General features: G+C 49.2%; 1 protein-coding gene across 1 annotated transcript in view; it reads left to right on the forward strand.

Moving 5' to 3' along the window:
• SNTB2 (syntrophin beta 2) overlaps nucleotides 1-21,839 on the forward strand; it is a 31,193-nt gene continuing 9,354 nt past the window's right edge. The window contains exons 1-2 of the mRNA XM_033157080.1: nucleotides 1-741; nucleotides 17,554-17,767. Of these exons, the coding sequence (XP_033012971.1) occupies nucleotides 120-741; nucleotides 17,554-17,767 (836 nt within the window). The 5' untranslated portion in view covers nucleotides 1-119. The remainder of the gene's footprint in view (nucleotides 742-17,553; nucleotides 17,768-21,839) is intronic.

A 21,839-nucleotide genomic window follows, 5' to 3' on the forward strand; every position in this document is an offset into this window, starting at 1 on the left:
TATAGGGGGCGGGCGGCGGGCGCGCGCGGCCCATTCTCCTCCTCCTCCTCACCGCTGGAGTTGCGGCTCTTCCAGCCGCTGCTGCTCCGGCGTGAGTCCGGCGCGACTCCGGTCCGGCCATGGCAGTGTGGACGCGCGCCTCCAAGGCGGGGCTGGTGGAGGTGCTGGTGCGCGAGCGCTGGGTGCGGGCGCTTGCCGAGCTGAGCGGGGAGGCGCTGGTGCTCAGCTCCGACCCGGAGCCCGTCAACGGGCTGCCCAACGGCGCCGAGTGGGGGAGCCCCGTCGCGGCTGCAGCAGCGGCAGCATCCCGAGCGCGGAGCCCCGCGGGCAGCCCGGGCGGGCGGAGCGCAGCGGGCAGCGGCAGCCCGGAGATGCCCCCCTCGGCGTCCGTCCACCCGCCTTCCTCGCCTCCCAGCCGGCCCTTCTCCCCTCCGCCGGGGTTGCCCGGTGGCGCGTCCTGCTCCACCTCGTCGCCTCCGGGCTCCCCTCCGAGCGGGGTGCGCCGGGTGCGGGTAGTGAAGGCAGAGGCGGGCGGGCTGGGCATTAGCATCAAGGGTGGCCGCGAGAACCGCATGCCCGTCCTCATCTCGCGCATCTTCCCGGGGCTGGCCGCCGAGCGCTGCGGTGCCCTCCGCCTGGGAGACGCCATTCTCTCTGTCAACGGCACCGACCTCCGCGACGCCACCCACGATCAGGCCGTGCAGGCGCTCAAGCGGGCCGGCAGGGAGGTCCTCCTGGAAGGTAGGCGAGGGATTCTGGTGGGATGCGCTCTGCACGCGCTCAGGGGGTGGCGCTGCCGCTGCTTTTGGTGCCACCCGCTGCTTCCTGTTCCTCGAGGCCGGGGATGGTACCCAAAATAAACAAGGCGGGGGGCGGGTAGTTAGTGAGCCCTCGAAGCTCGCTTAGGCAAGTACCTGTGCTTTCGATTAAATTTGGCGCCTACCTCGCAGGGTTGTTGGGAGCACAAATGGGCACAATTCTGAACTCTTTAAGTTGGTTGAAGGGGCAGGGTGCAAGCATTTAAAAAGGGGGGGGCTGAGACTTGGTGTGGATGGGAACAGCTGACTTCCTGGGCACCCATGGCGCTAAAGAGGGGAGTAAAGTTTTTCTATCCTTCGCTAGGAGCTTGTCCAGAATCGGTTCCTGCCCTGCTCTCTCTCCCCTCACCCAAGCTCCACAGTGTGCTCTACTCTCCCGAGTCTGGCCCTTCGTGGGTAACTTTGCCCAGGCAATGTTGCTTTCCATGCCTCAACTCCATGCCCTGAACATTGTCCCTGGGTGCATCTGTCTTGGTCCCCACATCAAAATGATCCAACTCTCAGTTGGCAAGCCCCTTGGTGTAAGCAGGTGTTTTCTCAGTGTGGGATGGGCTTGTTTGGACTGATCCGTTGACTCTCGCTTTCATATTCATGAGCCCAGACTTGGTCCCTAGGCGTGGAAACAGTTTGCAGGTCTGGTTCTGCAGGAGTCATAACCAGTAAGGGTGGAGCTGCTTTGCAAAGGCTGGAGCACTGTGTGTGGTCCTGGGGGTTGTCTGACTCTTTGGTTAGGAGCAAAAATAAAATAAAATAGCAAAACCCCGGTCTACTTGTCCCCACTTTCCTTTTTTTTGCCCTTGACACTAGCACATGACACACTATTGGAAAACTTTTGGATTAGTGTGGCCCAAGAGGTCAGTCACTGGAAACTGAAGCTTGGAGGGCAACAGCGTCATGGAAGTTAACCGTTCATAATGATTAAGGTTGGACAGTTACGGTAACTAGTCGAATATGCATCAAGTATTTCTAAAGCATAACTTTAATAGATCAAAAGCAATAGAACCAGTTTGATACTTAATTACAAAAGCAAATTAACAAATTGTGATGGTGAATTAATTTAACTTTTAAAGGAAATTGTAGTGGATTATTTTAACATTAACGGTGTAAGGTTTCTATAAACATGAATTACCGGTATTTGTCAAAAGGATTTTTATGCTAGTTTAGCAGAGTCAGCCTATAGTAGTTACACAAAAGTTTTCAATGCAGAGCAGCAATTAAAAACAACATTTTAAAAACAAAATAAAAAAATTCCTTCCAGTAGCACCTTAGAGACTCTAAGATGCTACTGGAAGGAATTTTTTTTTAGTTTTTTATTGTGTTTTGACTATGGCAGACCAACAAGGCTATCTACCTGTAACTGGAACATTTTTAAAGTTAACAGTACTTAATTAGCAACTGCTCATTACTTCAAGTGTTGTGGCTTTTTTGTGATACTTGACAATATCTGCTCCATTAATTTGCCTATGTGCTAACTCTAGGAAAACCGTGTGAAGGAAATGTGAGTGCGCAGTGATGGTTGGATTTCATAGGAATGCAGGGCAACTAGGCTTTTAAAACCTGAAGGGAAGAGACGGTGGACTTCCAGCTGGCAAGCAGTATAGTCAAACTCTGCAAGAGGCTTGCTTGGAAAGCAGCATCAGTTGAGAATGCCTGTCCATAATCATCTTAGCTGCCTGGTTTGTTGGACCTGTAGACAGGCTGACATTTACGTGCTTTTTTGATGCAATAGTACAGTTAATTTAACCTCGGGAGAAGTTCTTTCTGGGGGGTGGGAGCTCTTGGGGAAGCTGATGGAGTGCGTACAGTTACGAAAACTTGGGGATATTTTTAAAGTGTCTTTAATCATTATGCTGCCTTAGTGGTTAAGAAGAAATGACAGCACAGGCTCCCTGCTTATGCTGTGGTGTGATTCTGTCACTTGGAATGTGTATTTTGGAAATGTGAAGTGGAGGGGGAGAAGGTTTGCAGATGACTGACTGTGCCAGGCGGCATCAGCAGTGGGAAGTGCTGCTGCCACCTTCTGTGCCAGTGTAAACAGTCGTGTTTTTAAGTGCCCTTCGTTAAGGAAAAGCTGGTGGGAGGATAGTGTTGCTCCCAAGCTTTGGTTCTCAGTGGTGGGGGAGGGTGTGTGTTTTACTTCTTGTATCCAGCCCTTGTACAGCTGCGCCTTTTGTTTGGCTTGTGGCTGGGACCTCAGACCACACAATGGAGGTCAGAATATACTTGTTTGTAGTGTGGGTCGGTTAGCAAATGTCACTGGGATTGGGTGGCCATCCTGGGCTGAGCAAAGCCAGTTTTAAACTCCCTCTCATGCCTCAAGCTCCATGGGTGACCTCAGCCTAACCTACCTTGCGGGGTTGCGAAGGAGGTGAGCAGGCCGCATGTGTCCCTTTGGAGGAGCAGGGCCTTCTGCCTTGTGGCACAGTTGATGTGAAATTCCTTCCCCATATACATCCAGCTGTCCCTATGCTATCTATTGTTAAGCACCAGATTTAAACGCATCAGTTTTTCTCCCAGGCTTATGGTTTTAACTGATTGCTGGTGGATTGCCTAAATTTCTGATTTCTTGATATTTTGCTTTGCTACTTTTTCTATATTGGTTGTTTTTGTGGTTCTCAGGGTGGCTTAACAATCCCTCTTCTCAGGCAGCTTTTGACAACTGTAGCTCTGCGAGGAGAATAGAGGTCTCCTACCAACTCTCAACACTCTTAACAAGCTACAGTTTCCAGGATTCTCTGGAGGAAGCTATGACTGCTTAAAGTGGTATAATATTGCTTTAAATGTATAGAAGGGACCTCATTAATCCTGTTTGTACAAAGCGTGGGCTTTCAGAGGAGCCTACAATCATTTTGCTTCTGTCTGGTCATTTTGCTGCTGTGCTAAGATGAGCCACAGTTTGACTTCAGTGTCATCTGAACCTGGGCTTGTGGTTTAGCTCTCTCCAGAGAAACCACTAACTGAAACCAAGGTTTGTATTTGGGTTTACTGCTCCAATGCTCCATAGTAAGCATGGTTTCTGATGAGGCTGAAAGGAGATTAGAGCTCTAGTCCCAGTCCAAAGATCTGCTGGGCCTCATCACCATCCATTTATGGTGCTGGTCCTGGGCCTCAGCTGCTTCTGTGTTTCTACCTCTGTGTTTCTGCCATTTCCATTTTCACAACTGAAAGGCGTGTTAGGCTTCGAACAAGCTTTGTTTCTTCCAGAGATACCCCATGCTGTGTGTTTCCTTTCCCTGAGAATATCCAAAAGCAGAATTTTGCAGGAAATGTTCAGAAGGCTTCTCTGAGCAGAGACTTTTCCTTGTTGCTTAAATTTAGCCTCATTAGAATTGGCAACATGTAGGCTAAAATTAAATTGGAGGGGAAAAGGAAAATCTTAAACCTTACCCAAAATCATGAAATGCAAAATCTGTCTATGTTGATGCTGCCAAATGGCTGAAAGAGTCTAGACAGAGATCCTATAGGCCGAGGGGAGTGGACCAGCTATAGCAGGCATAGGCAAACTTGGCCCTCCATATGTTTTGAGACTACAATTCCCATAATCTCTGACCACTGGTCCTGTTAGCTAGGGATGATGGGAGTTGTAGTCCCAAAACATCTGGAGGGCCGTTTGCCTATGCCTGAGCTATAGCCAAGGCCACAAACATATTATAATTATTTTCTGGTTGTAACCCACAAGCTCTACCAGCATCCAACCAGATGAAAAGGATCTGCATTGCTTTCCAGCACTGATGGTGCTCAGTTTTTTGAGCCTGAGGTCCAGATTCCAGCCAGGCAAAAGCTCTTAAGGGCACAGAGCAGTACTAGTGCGGGGGCATGACCTGGGAAGAATCCTGAGGGCCACCTAGATATATGGAGGGCCACATTCAGCCTGTGGGGCAGAGATTCTCAGCGGCTTTTGCCTCCCAAAAAGGAAGCATATAGATACTGCTTTGGCCAGGAACTTTGTGCCAACCTTAAGTAACACTTGAAGCTCCTGAGAGCTATTTAAAAATTCCTCCGGATGTAGGAGGGACCTGACAGCTAAAAACCTGGCAGGAGTTCTAACCTTGTGGCAATCCCAAATTTGAGAATCCATTTCAGAAAAGAAGGGTGTGACTGCAACAAGGAAGTTGGTAGGCCTACCAGTGTTTACATGGTTGGATAAAGCCTGGTTGAAGTGGGAGGGATGCTCTCGCTGCGACTGCATGAGATTGTGAGATGGGGCTTTTTCTTCTTGTGCCAAAAATTGCTGTGAGGTTGGAGCGTGACCCACCAGTGTCCCAGCTCTCCTCTCCTAGCCTTACTGGTGCCAGATTGAACAGCTGCTTTGGCTTTTGCCGAGTCAAATGCAGCTTTCCCTTCTCTCCTGATGAGTGGATATGAGTCAAACTTAGCGTTCTCCTGGGAGCAAAGGGTTAGTTATGGGCTGTTATCTTTTTGGGGTGGGGGAGCTTGGAACAAACAGTCCCTCAGCTTCTGTCCTTGTCCCAGAACTGGCTTGGAAAGAAAAGTGGCTTCCTCAGCTAAAGCTCATCTAGCCTTCTCCAACCTGGTGCCCTCCAGTTTTTTAGGACTACAATTCCCATTAGCCTTGGCCAGCATAACCGTATGATGCTGGGGCTGCTGGGAGTTGTAGTCTATTTGGAAGGCACCAGGTTTGGGGAGGCTTGGCTATTGTCCCTACTTAGAAATTACCTCCAGGGCTCCCGGACCAATGTCTGGCATCCAGCATCAGCAATGGAGGCTTTTTCTAAGCTTTTGCCAGAACCCCTCCAGCTCCTTTTTCCCTTTTATGCTCCATAGAAGCATCAGGTCTTCACCCTATGCAAATAGAACCAAAGGGCTGGGTTGGGCAGAGCACTAGCTGGGACTAAGGCTTCATTGGTTAGACCAAATAACAGCACCCTGGATCTACCTTTATCCTGTTCAGAATTTCCTCCAGGGCCTTTTCCATCTTCCTCAGCACTGCTCTTCACTTTCTCAAATACATCCTGGGTTAATTAGATTTAAAAAGTCCAACTCTGTGTCCTCTGGCCATCCCTCCAGGATGCTTGAGTATTTGTCTTGTTATTTCTCCAAACCCTCCTTGCCTCTTGACCTTAAATACAGCCACTCTCTGGAGGCTACTTTAAGCTCCCAGCTCTTAATCTCTTGTGATATTTACATATTTTGCCTTCTGGCACGGAATAATCAGGTTGCACTTTTCATTCCCAAGGTCCCTTCTCTCACCCCCCCCCCCTGCCCTGTGGGTTGGTGGAACAACACTCTTCAGCTATTGCACTTCACAATGGGATGTCCTTCTCAGGCTATTTTTTGCTGCTGCTTGAAAAGTTGGTCAGCTGTTCCTGCAACCATTTCCTGGAACTATCAGTCGCCTGCCTCTGGAGTCTTTGCTCTGGCATGGAGCATTTCAGTTTTGGTGAAGAAGGGATCATTTAACTTTGTGACCTTGTTAGAAAGCAACTTCTGGACCAGTGTGCTAGTTGGTCCACATCTGGTAGCCAGCTGTGTAGCTCATTTTAACTGCTGAGGCAGCACTGCTTTCTACTCAGTTTGAATTGTGCACAGAGGAAATGGACTTCCCTCCTCCCTCTCCCTCATCCAGGTTCCCTAGTTTGCATTCAGCCACCCATCCCCAGAAAAGGAGAGGAGCAGATTAAAGGTGGAGGGGGATGAGTGTAATCCTGGGATAAACCCTCTGCCCCCAGGAGGCTAATATTAAACACTCAGTCTCCCTGCTGTGGCTTTCTCCAGCCTTGGCCTGGCTGCTAAGCTTGTGTGGCTCTCTCCAGCCTTGCCCTGGCTGCTAAGCTGTTTGACCAAAGAGAACTGTGTGCTGGGGATTGGTGAAGCTCAGGTTAACCAGATCAGGCTCCCTGCCTCCTCTTTGACTCTTCCTTTTTGACATACTGACTTCTGTCATTGGCTTGCCTCTGTTGCCGGAGTCTAATGTATATCTCGTTGCCTGCCCCGTGGGACATTAAATGCCAAGATAGATAGGAAGGGCAAGCCAGCAGCTGCATGAGGATTACCCTTTAATACACCCTTGGGCACGAGCTGCGCGATTTAGCAGAGCAGCCAAATGCCAGGCGCTGAGTGGGCACAGTGTTCTTCCTGTCAAGCTTCCTTCTAACATCTTTGCCCACCTTGAGCTGTCCTAGTATCACACTGGGGAGAGATATGGGGATGTGGCTACAGCTTGGCTGCAGAGCTGGCTTCCAAAACTTGATTAAGGGTGGGTGTGGGTGTAGAAATGGTGGTCCATAACTATACGAGGCTTCTGAGAGCAATGGACAGGACTTGGGAGTTTGCAGAAAGTTGTCATGTAGAGACTGGGGGCCCAAACAGATGTAAGGTAGAAGGGCAGAAATGACTGATGACTGGTGCTTTGGGTCTTGGTTTTTAAAATTATTAGTTTAAATCCACCGGGTGGGGACCTTTCTTATGTCAGTCTCCCCTCCCCCCACAAGCTGTTTTGAGGTCTGCTGGGATGAAATTCAGACATGAAAACCATACCGGACAGACCCTGCTTAGCTTTGCAAATGCGCTAGCAGTCTCATTGCTGCAGTGCCCTGATATAGGTACATCCCACCGCCATACCCCCAGTGGTGCATAGCTGCTTGTGGAGATGGGAGAGAGGGGTGCTATATTGATCTCAGAAAACAACATGGGACAGGCAGAAGGTTCAAGATGCACATTCCCAATTGTCATTGGAGCCCTTGCAGCTCCATGAAAGCATGAACACTCCATGGTTAAAAGTCTGGAGGATTTGATGCTGGGCTTCCCTGCAGCACTCCTGTTTGGGCTCCTAGAAGAGGAAGCCTTTGTGCTTCTGCAAGAGGAGAAGGGGCTTGGTTCCAAGTGTGCCCCGTGCCCTCCTTAAAGCAACTGACATTCTCCTTGCATTATGAAGGCACTGAATGGGCCCCTCAGTGGGGGCTGCGTGGTCCTCATAAGCAAGCTGGCATCACCCAAAAGGTTGGGAGCAAGCGCCAGGGAGAAGGGGAGGCAGCTGGGCAAACACTCCACCTCCCTCTTGCAAAGACGGTGGGAAAGTCTGTGCTGGAGCCAAAACCCTCCACCTCGAAACAAAGCCAATGATTCTGCTTCACGGTCTCCGAATGTGGCCGCGGCCTGTTTTCTGTTAGTTGCGCACATTGTCTATTGTGCCCAGGCGGGCCTGGAAAGAGCGTGGCATACTTAGCTGCTGTTTAATGGGGCTTTCATGAGCTTTGCTGGAAGAGAGTTCGGAGTGAATGAGACGTTTATGGCTCCTTTGAATTGCCACTAACCGGACATAAACAGTTGTGTTGTCTTTTGCTGCCTGCTGTTTGCTCACCCCCCCCCACCCCCCGTCTTAATTTATTGTGAGCTGATGGGTGTTCCCAGGCTGAAATTAGTTTCATAACTTTCCGTAAAGAGTATATTTGATGCTACAGTTGGACTGTGGACATGCCTGCTGTTTGACTCAAGAGCAAGCACTCCAGAGCATGCAGCTGACTGTTGTGGATTCAGCTATATTTCTGGCATAAAACCTGCTTGTTCTGAATTTGCTGGTGAAGAGTGTTGTAGGAGGAGAGTTCCTCCACACCCTGCCGGAACCAGGACTCCTCAGGAGTCTGTGTCTTTAACGTTTCATCTGCTTTCTTGCCTTTTAGGGCTAAAAATGTCTTTGGACTTGGCACTGTGGCTGTTTAGAATTGAGAGACCTGAAACATCTGGGCTTTTTAGAGGCTCACTGGAAGCAGGAAGAGAGGGAAGGCACTTCCTCTCCGCTGTAAGACAGGTTGTCTTCCTTTGAGATCTTGCAAGCTGCATTTCCAAAATAGAGACAGATGTGTATGTACATTAGATGGTCACCTCTTTGACTTCTTGTTTAACATAACTGTCATTTGGACCAGCTGGTTTGGCCACTTGTGCATGAACTTTTTTTTATAAAACACCTAGCTTGGCCTAGCAGCACAAACCAAAGGCATTGGGATGACCAACATCCCTGGAAAGGGCTGGACCTGGCACTTGTTATATGGATTGTGGAGGTTACTAAATCCTCCTGCACTTCAGTATACAGTGTGTTTAATTGACTTTCTGTAGCACCCGTTGCTGCCCTGGCTGCAGCTAGTGGGATCTGTAGTCCAAACATTTCAAGGGCACCAGGTTGGGGAACACTGCTTTGGAAGATTGCCTCCTGGCCTGCAAAGGAATTCTGCAAGGGTTGTGAAGCATCTCACTACTGGATAGTTCACATTCTGCTTGCAACTAGAGAAGAAGGGGTGGTGGCGCTGTGACGGCAGCACCAAGCAGGGAACATTTCTGCAAAACAAATCAAAAAGCCACAGTGTAATCAGTTGGCCTTTTATTTGGACCGACTAAAATGCAGCAAAGGAGTGAGCGAGAAAAACAGGAAGGCAGCTGATGGGCTGGGTGGGTGAGGGTGGAGGCAAATGCTGCATCTGGCATGAAAACCCAAAAGCCTCTAGTTGGACACTGTATTAAGATGAAGGTGTCAGGCAGGTACAGTTAGATCAGAGTCTGTCAGAAGTACAGTGGTACCTCTGGTTAAGTACTTAATTCGTTCCGGATTTCCGTTCTTAAACTGAAACTGTTCTTAACCTGAAGACCACTTTAGCTAATGGGACCTCCTGCTGCTGCTGCTGCTGCTGCTGCTGCTGCTGCTGCGCCACCAGAGCACGACTTCTGTTCTTATCCTGAAGCAAAGTTCTTAACCTGAAGCGTTATTTCTGGGTTAGCGGAGTCTGTAACCTGAAGCATATGTAACCTGAAGCGTATGTAACCCAAGGTACCACTGTACTACTACAGATCTCATCTCAGTACTTCCTGGCATTTCCCATGGCCTTAAGGTATTTCCGTACAGAGGTTTCAAGGGAGGATGAATGGTATCATCAGCATCCATAAATACACTACATAAAAAAAGCTCTGCTTTTTCAGAAATCATTTTTATTTGACAAATAGAAAGTTATATTTTAAAAAAACCCTCAAATATATATCCATAAACAGAGATCACTCCGAATTTCAGGACCTCCCCCAATCCCCTCCATGGGGTCCCATATTAAACATTTAAAACGGCATATTCTTCCAAATTCTATTATATCAATCCATATTATCCATGGTAATTATTACACTACAAGTGAAATCTAAATCCTGCCAATGTTTCCATCTGCTTACAGTGGTCTCCTAAATAACTTGTAGATTTCCCCCATTCTTATAAAGTTTTTGTCCTCTTGGTTTCTGAGTTTTCCAGTCAGTTTTGTCATTTCAGCGTAGTCCATCATCTTGGTTTGCCATCCCTCTCTGGTAGGGACCTTGTCTTCTTTTCATCTCTGGGCTAGTAACATCCAGGCGGTTGTTCCATACATAAAAAGTCTTTTCTGCTCCTTCGGGATGTCGGTACCTGTAATTCCTAATAAGAAAGCTTCTCATTTTTTAACAAAAGCTATTTTAAACATTTTTTCCATTTCGTTATATATCATCTCCCAGAAAGCTTTTAGCACCTTACAAGTCCACCACATATGATAAAACATACCGGTACCTTCTTTTTCTTTACATTTCCAGCAGATATTTGAATTTGTCCTATACATTTTTGCTAGTTTAGTAGGAGTTAAATGCCACCTACCCTCTCCAACCTTTAGCAGTACTGTAGCTAAAAACATAACAATAGCCCTGCTGAATCAGGCCAAGGGAGCCCATCTAGCCTGGCATCCTCAGTGACCAGCCAGATGCCCCCTTGGGAAGCTCACAAGGAGGCCCTGAACACAACAGCATTTTCCCCATTTGTGATCGCCAGCAACTGGCGTTCAGGGATATAATGCTTCTGACAGTGGAATTAGACTATAGCCATCCTGGCAAGTAGTAAACTTGTCTGATCCTCTTTTAAAGTTGGAGACCATTGCTGCCTCTTGTGGGAGCAAATTCCATAGTTTAACTATATGCTGTGTGAGGAGGCTGTAGTCGAATGATAAAGCATCTGTAGATGTGCTGGGATCAGTCCCCAACACCTCCGGTTTAAAAGCAGCAGGTGAAGGGAAAGAAACCCTGGCGGGACACCTGCCAGTCAGTGTAGGCAGTGCTGGGCTAGATGGACAAATGACCTGCCCTGCCCTTGTGTGTTCTGCCTCTGCGGAGTTGGCTTATGTTTCAAGCTCTTGCCCTTCAGCATGTCTTGGGTATTCTGAAGGGGGAAGGATTTGGGCCAACCCACCAGTTTTGTACAGCTGAGAAATGGAGCCACTTCCTTCCACCGCCTAGATAGGTCAGACCTCATTCAAACTGCAAGCCGATCCCTGTTATGCCAAGCTTGCTCTCATACTTTATTAGGGATCACTTTACATTTGCAAGAGCAAAAATGAAGGTGGCATTTCCTTTTGCTGGATTTGTACCGGAGGCCGACCAAAAAAGTTGTTTGATGTGGAGGGAGGGGCAGAATGTGGGGTGCCAAGGTGCTACCCAGCCAGTTTGGGCAGCTTCCTGTGCTGGCAGCAGCATCTCAGTGACTGGCCATAGGTCAACCCAGGCCCTCCTTGGCGCTGCCTCTTCCCTTCCGATGGTCTGTGCATTCCACCTGCTGCCTTTCTCTGCTTGAATGAAACAACCTCTTCCCTGCTTATGTTACCTGTGTGTCCGTATGGACTCGGGAGGGAAAAGGTGACTGAGTAAAGCAGGTCTTTTTCTTTACTGAGGAAATTTTTAATAAAACCTTTGTTTGCCCCAAAATAATTTATTTCTTTATTGATAATTAAACGTGTCTTTTCTTTCCATGATATGCATATTTGTTTGTTCAGAGGATTCCGTTTATGGAGCTGAAGATTCCTCTTGTTAAATGTATCACCATAAAAATTCATGGAATAGTGGGGTTTGGAGAGTTTTCTGCCAATATTATTTAATATATTTTGCACTCTTCTTATACGTCAAAATGTATTGGCGACATATGCTCGCATACAGTCTTGAGATAATACATTTTTATGCACATCTGAATTATTTTAGCAGTTTTTTATATGGTTTTGATGAAAAGTTGATACACTCAAAAATGCATTCAGCATAACAATACTGTATAGCAATCTGGAGTCCTTTTCAAAATAACAACTACTTTTCACAGGATCCCCTTGTGAGCTTCTCTTTTTATTTTGTTTGGAACTGGTGCTGCTGGTCCTTCTTTTTCATTGTGCTGTGATCCCCTTTTATCATTTAATGCAATCTCCCCCAATCTGGCACCCTTCTAATGTTATGGACTACAACTCCCATCAGCCCCAGGTAGCACAGTCATGATGTGCTAAATGGGGCTGATGGGAGTTGTCGTCCAAATATTCTGGAGGGCACCAGTTGGGAGAGGCTGATTTAATGACATTGTTATTGCAAAGAGGGTGTGGTGTGTGGACCTCTATTTCTGTGCGGGGCCCATTCCAGCGTCCCTCCAGCCATCATGGAGATAGGGGAGAGATTTCCTTTCCAGAAAAGCCAAGAAAGACAGCAACAAGCTCTCGTATATTAAAGTGAATAATGACTAATTTGTGAGAGCTAAATGCCTGCCTGCCTGCCTGCCTGAGGATTGTTTTTCTGTTGTCCATCCTCTGGCCTTGGAAAGAAGCTTTTGTTTTCTTTGCTGCTCCTTGTTACTTGGAGAAGTTTAGCCAATAAATCTTTGATCAGGTATCCTGCTTCATTCGCTTCCTTTCCTGTCCTTCCTGCAATGTGAGCTGAACCGCCCTGAGACCGGGTATAGGGCGGGATATAAATTTAACTAACTAACTAGCCCTAACAGGGCAGGAGTAGAAGTGAATGGCATGGGTGGCGTGGGGTGCTCCAATTTCTAGAGCAGTCTTTGCCAACCTGTTGGCTGTGGCAGATGGCAGCAGCAGCCCCAAACATCTGGAGAGCACCAGGTTGGCAAAGGCTGCCCTAGAACATAAGCAAGGTTGCTTTCCCTTCCTCCCACCAGAGTCTGCCGTGCTGCTTTCTCTAGACAGGTGTCTTGCCAGCACAGTTGTTGAGGAGGACAGTGTTGGACAACACCTGCTGCCCCAGAGCACACGAGCAGATCCTGCTGGGGCACCCTGTGCTGCTCTCTACATCAGAGTGACTTTCAGTTCTGATGCTGAAAAGTCGAGGCACCGTAAAAAGTGTCCATGAAATAACTTTGTAGGGCACTCTGTGGTTGGGTGTAGGGATTCTCAAGAGAAGTGTGTGTCCCCAGTTTTCTATACAGTGGTACCTCGTGTTACGTACTTAATCTGTTCCAGACGTCTGTTCGTAACAGGAAACCGCTCGTAACATGAGGCGCGCTTTCTCTAATGGCGCCTCCCGCTGCTGCTGCGCCGTTGGAGCGCAACTTGCGCTCGCATCCCAGGACAAAGGTCGCAAAAAGGGGCATCTACTTCCGGGTTAGCGGAGCATGTAACCTGCAGCATTCGTAATAAGCGGGACGGTACTTAACACGAGGTACCACTATACTGTGCTGGCTGACCTGGGCTGATGGGGGTTGTAATCAAAAAAGCAGGATTTGGGGGGCTCTTCACATCAGCCTCACATGCACAACGGTGTGGGTGAGTTGGGGGATTTGGCCTGTGTACTTGGAAGGGGCACTGTGGATCCCTTGCAGTCTCAGAAGGGAATGCAGTTGGCTCTTGTAGCAGAAGCCAGGCTGCAGCTCAATGGTAGGACACCCTGGGTTCAGCTCCCCAAATCTCCAGTGGCTGGTGATGGAGACGACCTGCCTGGAGTCCCGAAGAATTTCTGCCAAATAGAGCAAGTGACATTGCTGAGGATGGGGGGGGGGGGCATGCCAACACTCCTCATAGACCCATTGAAGTTACTGGACATGGCTAATTCAAGCTGCTTAATTTCAGGGCATCTACGCTGAGCAGGACTTAATTGAATACCACCCTGAAGCTTGCCACCTCCTAGTGTATTAGGCAAATTCCTAAATTGAAAAGAGCACAAATACAAGCAGAAATTGTCCAGAGTGGGTAATCACATTGTACTGTAATAGAGAATTAGTGGTTTCTGGGAACCAGCTGCTGAAAGCCTTGTGGCTGTGGCGAATGGCCCATGTTTTGACTTTGGGATGAATGGTTGGAATCAACTCCAACAAAATGGCTTCTTCACTTGCAGTACAGCCTGGTGGCTTGGAAAGGTTTTGTTCCAGCACATCAGCGGTAGTGTGAATGGATGGTTCAGTATTGAAGGAAATTGTGGGTGGAAGGGATTCCAGGCATTGCTCTCTGTTGCTCTTGCCTACAGTTGGTAGAAGATGCTCCCTTCATTTTAACTTCTTTAACATAAAACAGGATCTTGTGTTTCAAGCTCTTGGGGGGAGGGGTCCTGACTCCCGAGATAGATCAGTTAGTAGACCATGAGACTCTTAATCTCAGGATGGTGAGTTTGAGCTCCACATCCTGCATTGCAGATTCCTGCATTGCAGGGAGTTAGACCTGATGACCCTCGTGGTCCCTTCCAATTCTACAATTCTGTGGTTCCATGGTTTCTCAGTCCTGCTGAAGCGGGACATAGAACCAGCTGCTCCAGAGACAACATCCTGCACAGAAGAGGCAGCTGGCAGAGTCCGATCCTAATGGCAGCGATGCTGTAGGGCAGCCTTTTCCAACCTGGTGCCTTCCAGGTGTTTTGGACTCTCAGCCCCAGAATCCTATGGCTATGTTGGCTTGGGCTGATGGGAGTTGCAGTCCAAAATACCTGGAGGGCACCAAGTTGGGAGAAGCTGCTGTAAAGTGGCACATAAAATGAGGATGCCCACTGTCAAGATGCTGAGAGGATGGCGGCCTCTCAAGGGCTTTGCTTTTCCCGGTTGATACCCAGTGCTGCTGCCTCCTTCCTTTGGCAAGCAGGCAGATCGTTTGCAAGAGCCCCATCAGTCAGCTGTTTTGCATTTCCTTCTTAGCAGATGACTCATGGCCAGTGTTGAACTTCACTTTGAATTTCCGGTGTGGAAGCTGTAACTCCCCCCCCCCCACCTCAGTGGAAAGTGGTTGCCTCAGCGTATCGTGCTGCTAAATCTCACTGGACAGAACTATGCACAGCATGAAAGAGAGAGACCATTTTGAGCCCATGTTTGTAGTGGGGTGGTCTGGGTCTGCATTTGGTAGAGAAAGCTAGACTTTGGTGCTACCCCGTCCCGCCACCCCTGTCTAAAAACATCAGCTGTCTCTCCGGCACACACCTGCCATGATGCTGAGTCTTGCTGCAGCTTCTAGCTTTGCTTCTTAGGGCTAGGAGATCCTGGCCTTGTTACTGAGAAAAGGGCACGTTCTTGCAAGCAGGGATTAGAAACCCAAAGCCTTTTTGCTGTAATCTGCTCCTGAAAGCAAAAGGGCAGAGCTCTCAATCCCTGCTGTGTGCAGCTTTGGTGAGAGCACTGCATGTGGTCCTTATACTTATCACAAACCCATCTTACCTGTCAACTTCGAGAAGCAGGTATAATTTTGCATGGGGGGGCGCAATGATGATGCTCAGAAATGATTAGCACAAGAAGGGAACATCTCAGACACTCCAGGTGTTCTGGAAAGCAGCAGACAATTTGGTATTCAGAGAGATTTGTTTCTAGGGAAATTCAAGTGTTGTGTTAGTCTTTTGCATCTGGCTGGTGCTTCAGTGGGTTTCGGAGGGGTCCTGAAGTAGGCAGGTCTCCCCCAGGAATGTTGCACAGCCCTAATTGACTTTTGCATTAAACATAAAGCACAGGAAACTTATCAGTAGTGTGAGAATATGTTCCATGTAGATTCTTAGTGCTCATTTAGTTTAGTTGATTAGAACATGCTGCTAATAATGTCAAGGTTGCAGGATTGATCCCCATATGGGCCAAGTAAATCTCTTAGAGAGCCAATGTTGTGTAGTGATTAGAGCTTTGGACTTTGGAGACCAGGGCTCAGGTACCCACTCACCTGTGAAACTCTTTGGGTGACACTGGGCCAATTGCTGTTGCTTAGCCTAACCTGCCTCAAGGGTTGTTGTAGGGCAGGCATAGGCAAACTCCGGCCCTCCAGATGTTTGGGACTACAATTCCCACCATCCCTAGCTAACAGGACCCAGTGGTCAGGGACGATGGGAATTGTAGTCCCAAACACCTGGAGGGCCGGAGTTTGCCTATGCCTGTTGTAGGGGATAAAATGGGAAGGGGAAGAACCCCATATGCCACCTTGAGCTTCATGGAGGAAAGGTGGAATAATAAATAAATAAAATAAAATATTGACTTGGGTAGCAATCCCTTGGCCAGGGCATCTACCTTGTGTGTTGCTTGCAACTTCCTGACTGTTCAGATATTGCTAGATAAAATCTTTTGCCTGTAAACTGTAAAATTATGTGTTTGATGGTATTCTAATGGCTGATCTGAGAACTTAACCAAAAGATTGATTAGCTGATATTGCTAGATCCTTCCGCTGCCTAAGAATCTCGTGCAAGCAAGCGTGCTGTAGTGGGCAGAGTGCTGAACACAGTGGATTGGAAGGAGGGAACTGGGCCTCCAGCTTAGCCCATCTCATAGGTTGCCGGGATAAAGGGGGCGTGGGGTAGCCCCATCCATGTACGTGCCACTCTCAGCTTCTTGCAGGATAGCTGGGGTTATAATAAATCTAACAAATAAATAATTCCAGAACGGAGGCATCTTCCACCTGTTTCTCATTTTTGCTAGTCCTCACCCACGCTTGAGCTTCCCAGCTCTTTGCCTGCCTGGGCCCTTGAGAGTTTGGAGAGCTCAGACCTTTGTTGGGCCAGAGACAAGCTGTTCCCATCCCCTCTGTGTTGGCAGTTGAAGGAGAGCTTTCCTGTGACTCATCCTATTCCATCTGTACACCTTTTCCTGTGGAATAAACGTGCTTGCCACTTTTCCCAAGGAGCCTGTAGACAAAACAGTAAAAGGAAATGGGCTGCTGAAAAGGCCCCGGCCAGCCGGCATGAGCTGAGCCCCATCAACAGGCCAGGTGGTAGAAGGGCATCCCATTCTAACCCACCACCCCGACTGTGGCCTGCTGTTTCTCCCTCCTTGCCCCACTGGTGCAATTTATGGATGATGCTCAGGTTCTTGAGCAACCCTCAACATTGCTGCTGTAGGGACTCCTCCACTCTCCATATAAGCCAGCTGTGGGAATGTTCAGGGACGCTGGAGAGGATATATTGTTTGATTATATCCATTCCAACTTGTGTTAACAAGTTCTACAGTTTAGCAGAGTAACATTCCCCTTTTTTAAACGTGCACAGCGGATGCGTTTGCTCAGGCTTGCTAAAGCCTCTATAATAAGTTTTCCTTTTGGTAATTCCCCATTTAGTCCCTCATGGAAAGATAGACATGACACAGTCTTCTATAAAAGTATAAAAAGAGTTTACTCACACATTCTGTTCACAATTGGATCCCAGAAGGCAGACTTTAAGTTACAAAAGTAATATACACCTGGAAACTATCCCATAAGGAGACAGCCCCTTTGTCCTCTCTTGGAAGCCAAGAGAGCATCTTAGGCTAAGCAGATGTTGCTTCTTTGATGAATGTGGTCAGAGAGAGAGATGGCTGATCAGTCCTGCTCTTTTGTTACCTGGGCAGGTGAGGTCACGCCCACCTCTAGTCACATGCAGAGGAAGTCTATCCCAGCCTAGGAGAAACAGGAAGTTCCGACTGGCTGGTCCAGACACCCCCTTTTTTGTCCACTCTAGGGATGTGGTACTTGATTGCTCATGTGTTTCACATCCCACACCAGCTCACTTTGCCTTTGGATCTTTTTTGTTTGTTTGCTCCTAGTGAAGTATATGCGGGAAGCCAGCCCTTATATCAAGAAGCCGTCACTGGTGTCGGATTTGCCTTGGGATGGGGTAGCTCCGCAGTCGCCCAGCCTTAGCGGCAGCGAGGATTCTGGCTCCCCAAAGCACCATGGCGCTGCCAAGGACCGTAAGGTGATCCCTTTGAAGATGTGCTACGCTGCGAGGAACCTGTGCATGCCGGATCTGGAGAACAGGTGAGCTGAGATGAAAGAGGAGGAGGAGGGGAGGCATCTCAAATTGCAATGGTGGTGCTGTAGTTTTGTTTTTCCTTTTCGTTTCACGGAGAGCCAGTGGCATGAGTTGGAGGGAGACTCAGACGCTCATGACTTCCCAGGCCTGGTTTTCCTAATATCTCACATTGCTCAGCGCCACAGCCATACCCTGAGAATAATGAGCAAGGCTGAGTGCTTGCTGCTCTTTTTGCCAAGAAAAACAAGTGTGCTGTGCTGCTCAGGGTGGATTATGCAGATTTCCAGAAATGTTGAGTATTCTGGTTTCTGTTTTACAAGCAAGGAGGGCTATGCGTAGGAGTCAAGGGACAGGGTGGGGGCCTGCAGGTTGGGCTGCCAGATTTCCATAGAGGAGACGCCCCTATGTGGCCAAGAAGAAGAACTGGGACTGACACAGCTTCTCCTTAGCGCCACAGTGACGGGAAAAGCTGCACCCCTTCGCTGTCCAGCGATCCTGTCCCCACTGGGGACAGGCAGGAGGGCTAGCGATAATTGGGAAAGCTTCGCAGCCCAGGAGGCCCCACCACAGAGGAGGACTGAGGGGAAGGGCGGCCTGCTAATTCCACATCCCAGCGCTGCTCCTCGTTTGTAGTGAAGGTCTGCAATGACTTCACTGGGCAGATGGCTCAGTCAGTGGCTATTTGCCTCGAGAGGACCTCTCGCTGTTCAAAGGGGGCATGCCTCTGACTGACAGGTGCCATCATGCCCTTCTTGTGGGTTTCCTGGATGCCTCTTGCTGGTTGCTTTTGTGGTGGTAGGAGGGGGACACAGAGCTATGAGGCCTGGAGGGGTCCTGCGCTCAAGAGGCCGGTCGTATTATTTATTGCAAGTTGTCCCGACCTGTCCCTGCTGGAAGTTCAGGATATGTTTGCTTTGGGCGTGGACAGGATGCAAATCTAATCCGCACGCTGGCTTCCTTCCACGGAGGGGAGATGAAAGTTGGACTGGAGTGTCTGTCTCTCCCTCCCTCCCTCCCTCCCTCCCTCTCTCTCTCTCTCTCTCTCTCTCACACACACACACACACACACACACACACACACACACACACACCGGCCATAGAGGAAGTGTCAGTTCATCCTCACGTTCCTTTGCTGGGTGTTGAGTTTCAGCTGACTGGGGCAGCTCTTGCAGCAGCAGAGGGGGAAGGGGAGGGCAAGGCAGGCCACAAAGAGGAGACCGCAGGCTCCTGATTCATTCACCCAACTAATTGCAAGTGCCCTTTGCAGGAAACTCCCGGCCTTTGGGCGGCTTGCCAGGGACCTCCACGCTGTGCCGCTTCCCCCTCCCTGCTCCCTTTGCGGTCTGGGGCCTGGCTGCCTTCCAGGTTGCCTTTGCACCCTTTTCTGCAGCGCTAGGCAACGGCACGCCGACTGGTGGAAGGTCCTCTTCTGAGTGGCAAAGAAAGCCCTGCTCAGGGCAGACCCAGGCAGACAGATAATGTCCTCCCCACACCCCGCCACCTCCGCCCTTGCAAGGCTGCTGCTTCTCTTTCGCCTCCTCCCTCGGTCTCTCACCGGAAGGTTCTTGTTTTTATTTGGAGACAGATCAGGCAGCAGGAGGGTCAGGATCTCTGGATGACTTGAAGCAGAGTGGCAAATGTTTAAAAAGGGGGATAAGAAGCAGCAGCAAAAAGGCTTTTCCTCCTGTAAACTAGGCTGCTAAAACAAAGAGAGGCTGAAAAGTTGGCGGTGGCGGGGTGGGAAAGCAGGAATGGGTTGTTGTTTTTGTGCCTGAAAGGGCTGTGAGCTGAGCTCTGGTACAGACCGAAAAAAGCAAAGTGTGGGTATGGCCCCAGTGGGGCCCCCTTTTCCTGACTGTGTCTTTCTCCCCCCACCCCACCCCTCCATCCCATCCATTGCTGCCACTGTTTTACACCTGGCTGTCACTGGTGAGCCTTGGGATCCTTGCAAAATCCAAAATAGATCCTGCAAGCCTGAAGACTTCCCATACCTAACTGAGCATGTGCTTCATTCCACACTCTTTAGTCCAGGAGGACATTGATAGCTGTTTACAAAAGAATCCAAGAGAATAAAACAATACATTTAGCATAAAAGCGATTTGTTCATTTGTTGCATTTATATGCTGCCTTAAAGGTAAAGGTAAAGGTACCCCTGACTGTTAGGTGCAGTCTTGGATGACTCTGGGGTTGTGGCGCTCATCTCGCTTTATAGGCCGAGGGAGCCGGAGTACAGCTTCCGGGTCATGTGGCCAGCATGACTAAGCTGCTTCTGGCGAACTGAGCAGGGCACGGAAACGCCGTTTACCTTCCCGCCAGAGTGGTACCTATTTATCTACTTGCACTTTGACGTGATTTTGAACTGCTAAGTGGGCAGGGGCTGGGACCAAGCAACGGGAGCTCACCCCGTCGCAGGGATTCGAACCACTGACCTTCTGATCGGCAAGCCCTAGGCTGAGTTGTTTAGACCACAGCGCCACCCGTGTCCTTACTGCCTTACTGCAGCTTAATGCTTGGACTCCGCAGAATTGGTTCTTAATTGGTGTGTGTATCAGCCTTTTTCAGCCTGGTACCCTCCAGGTGTTGTTGGACTAGCAGCCCCAGTCACCAGGGCCAAATTATGGTGGGGTCAATGGTGAGTTGTAGCCTAGACAAGCCATGAGCAAGGAGAGCTTAGAAAGTCAGCTTGCTGATTGTCCCAAAAGCAAAGATACAGTGTTCGAGTGCAGGGGAGATAGAAAGAGGCAGGTGTCCAGAGCTAGGTTTCCATAAATGCTTTCTTGTGGAAACAGCCCTCCTTTGCTGCTTCATGGTTGAGGTCAAATGCTTTAAAAGTAGGCAGGTTGCAGCTTGTAGAGCCTACCTGCATGGCAGATTCTTCCTTCCCTTGACATTTTCTGTTTGGCATCAGCTGCTACCACCTGGGCAAGTCACTTCCTGTCAGCTCTTGAACCTGGGCTGTATGTGGGCAGCTTTCCACACTCTCCCTGCCTCGAGAAAGACTTCCTTGCAAAGCAGCCAGACACTCTGCAGACTCCAGGCTGCTTGGGTGTTCCCTGGGGGTACAAAAAGCCATCTTGATTCAGAGCCTCTATGTGAAGCTTGGCATGGGCCTTACTTGCTCCAGATCTTTCCAGTGGGTGACAGCCCTGAATGTAAGGAGGCGCTGAAGCCTTCAGGGTCGGAGAGCACTGCAAGAGCAGCAGAGGGCAGTCAGGATGGCTCCTTTAAGCTCAGGGTTAGAGAGAGGCTGTGACCTTCCTCCAAGTGCTGGTGGGCTGGTGCTCCCATCATCCCTGACCATTGGCTGTGCTGGCTGCTGGAGGAGTTTGTTCCCCCCCCCCACTGCCTCTGTAGCTTCCCTACCCTGTTCTTCACTCCTCTAGAGGTGTGCACAGCGAAGCAGTTGTAACTGCAAGGCTGCAGAGGCAAGGTTGCGTTTTCTGCCCCCCAAAAGGGCTTGATTCTGTGAGCTGAATCAGTAATTCATTTCGGAATGGATATGCATTGCAGAATCCTCTGCTTCTGTCAGCCATGGTGTGCATGGCAGGTAGGGAGGCAGAGTTGGGAGCTGCAGCCCAAGTCCCTGGTTGTGGCAAGTCCTGCTTAGCTCCTCTCTGGTGCCTGACTGGGCCTTTACCTGCCTTTCTAACTGCACACCTTCCATCTTCACTTGAAAGGCAAAATGTTTGTTGGTTATAAACGAAAGCACTCAATTGCATCCCTGTCGCACAAGCTGCCAACTGCTCCTGTTGTGATGGGTGGCTATTCTTCCTTGGGGGGAGGGTCAACCCTCTTGAACCATCTAGGGTGGCCCTCTCATCTTGCCTGCCCCCCCCCCCCCACTTGGTCTGGAGAGATCGCTCAGAGAGCAAAGAGAGTCTTCTGCAACCCTGTTGGCGGATTAGCAAAATAATCCCAGGGGAAGAGTTTACCTTTCTGTTGTGTGCTTGGTTTGCCCTTATCCAATCAACCCAAACAGGAGTGAAATTATTGTGGGTGGAGCTGGGGTGCAGCAAGCAAAATCTGTTTCACCAGGAGGTTAGCTTGATATGAGGATGGGGGAAGCAGGGCAGGGCC

This window comes from Lacerta agilis, chromosome 8 (assembly GCF_009819535.1).
Source record: "Lacerta agilis isolate rLacAgi1 chromosome 8, rLacAgi1.pri, whole genome shotgun sequence".
Taxonomy (NCBI): domain Eukaryota; kingdom Metazoa; phylum Chordata; class Lepidosauria; order Squamata; family Lacertidae; genus Lacerta; species Lacerta agilis.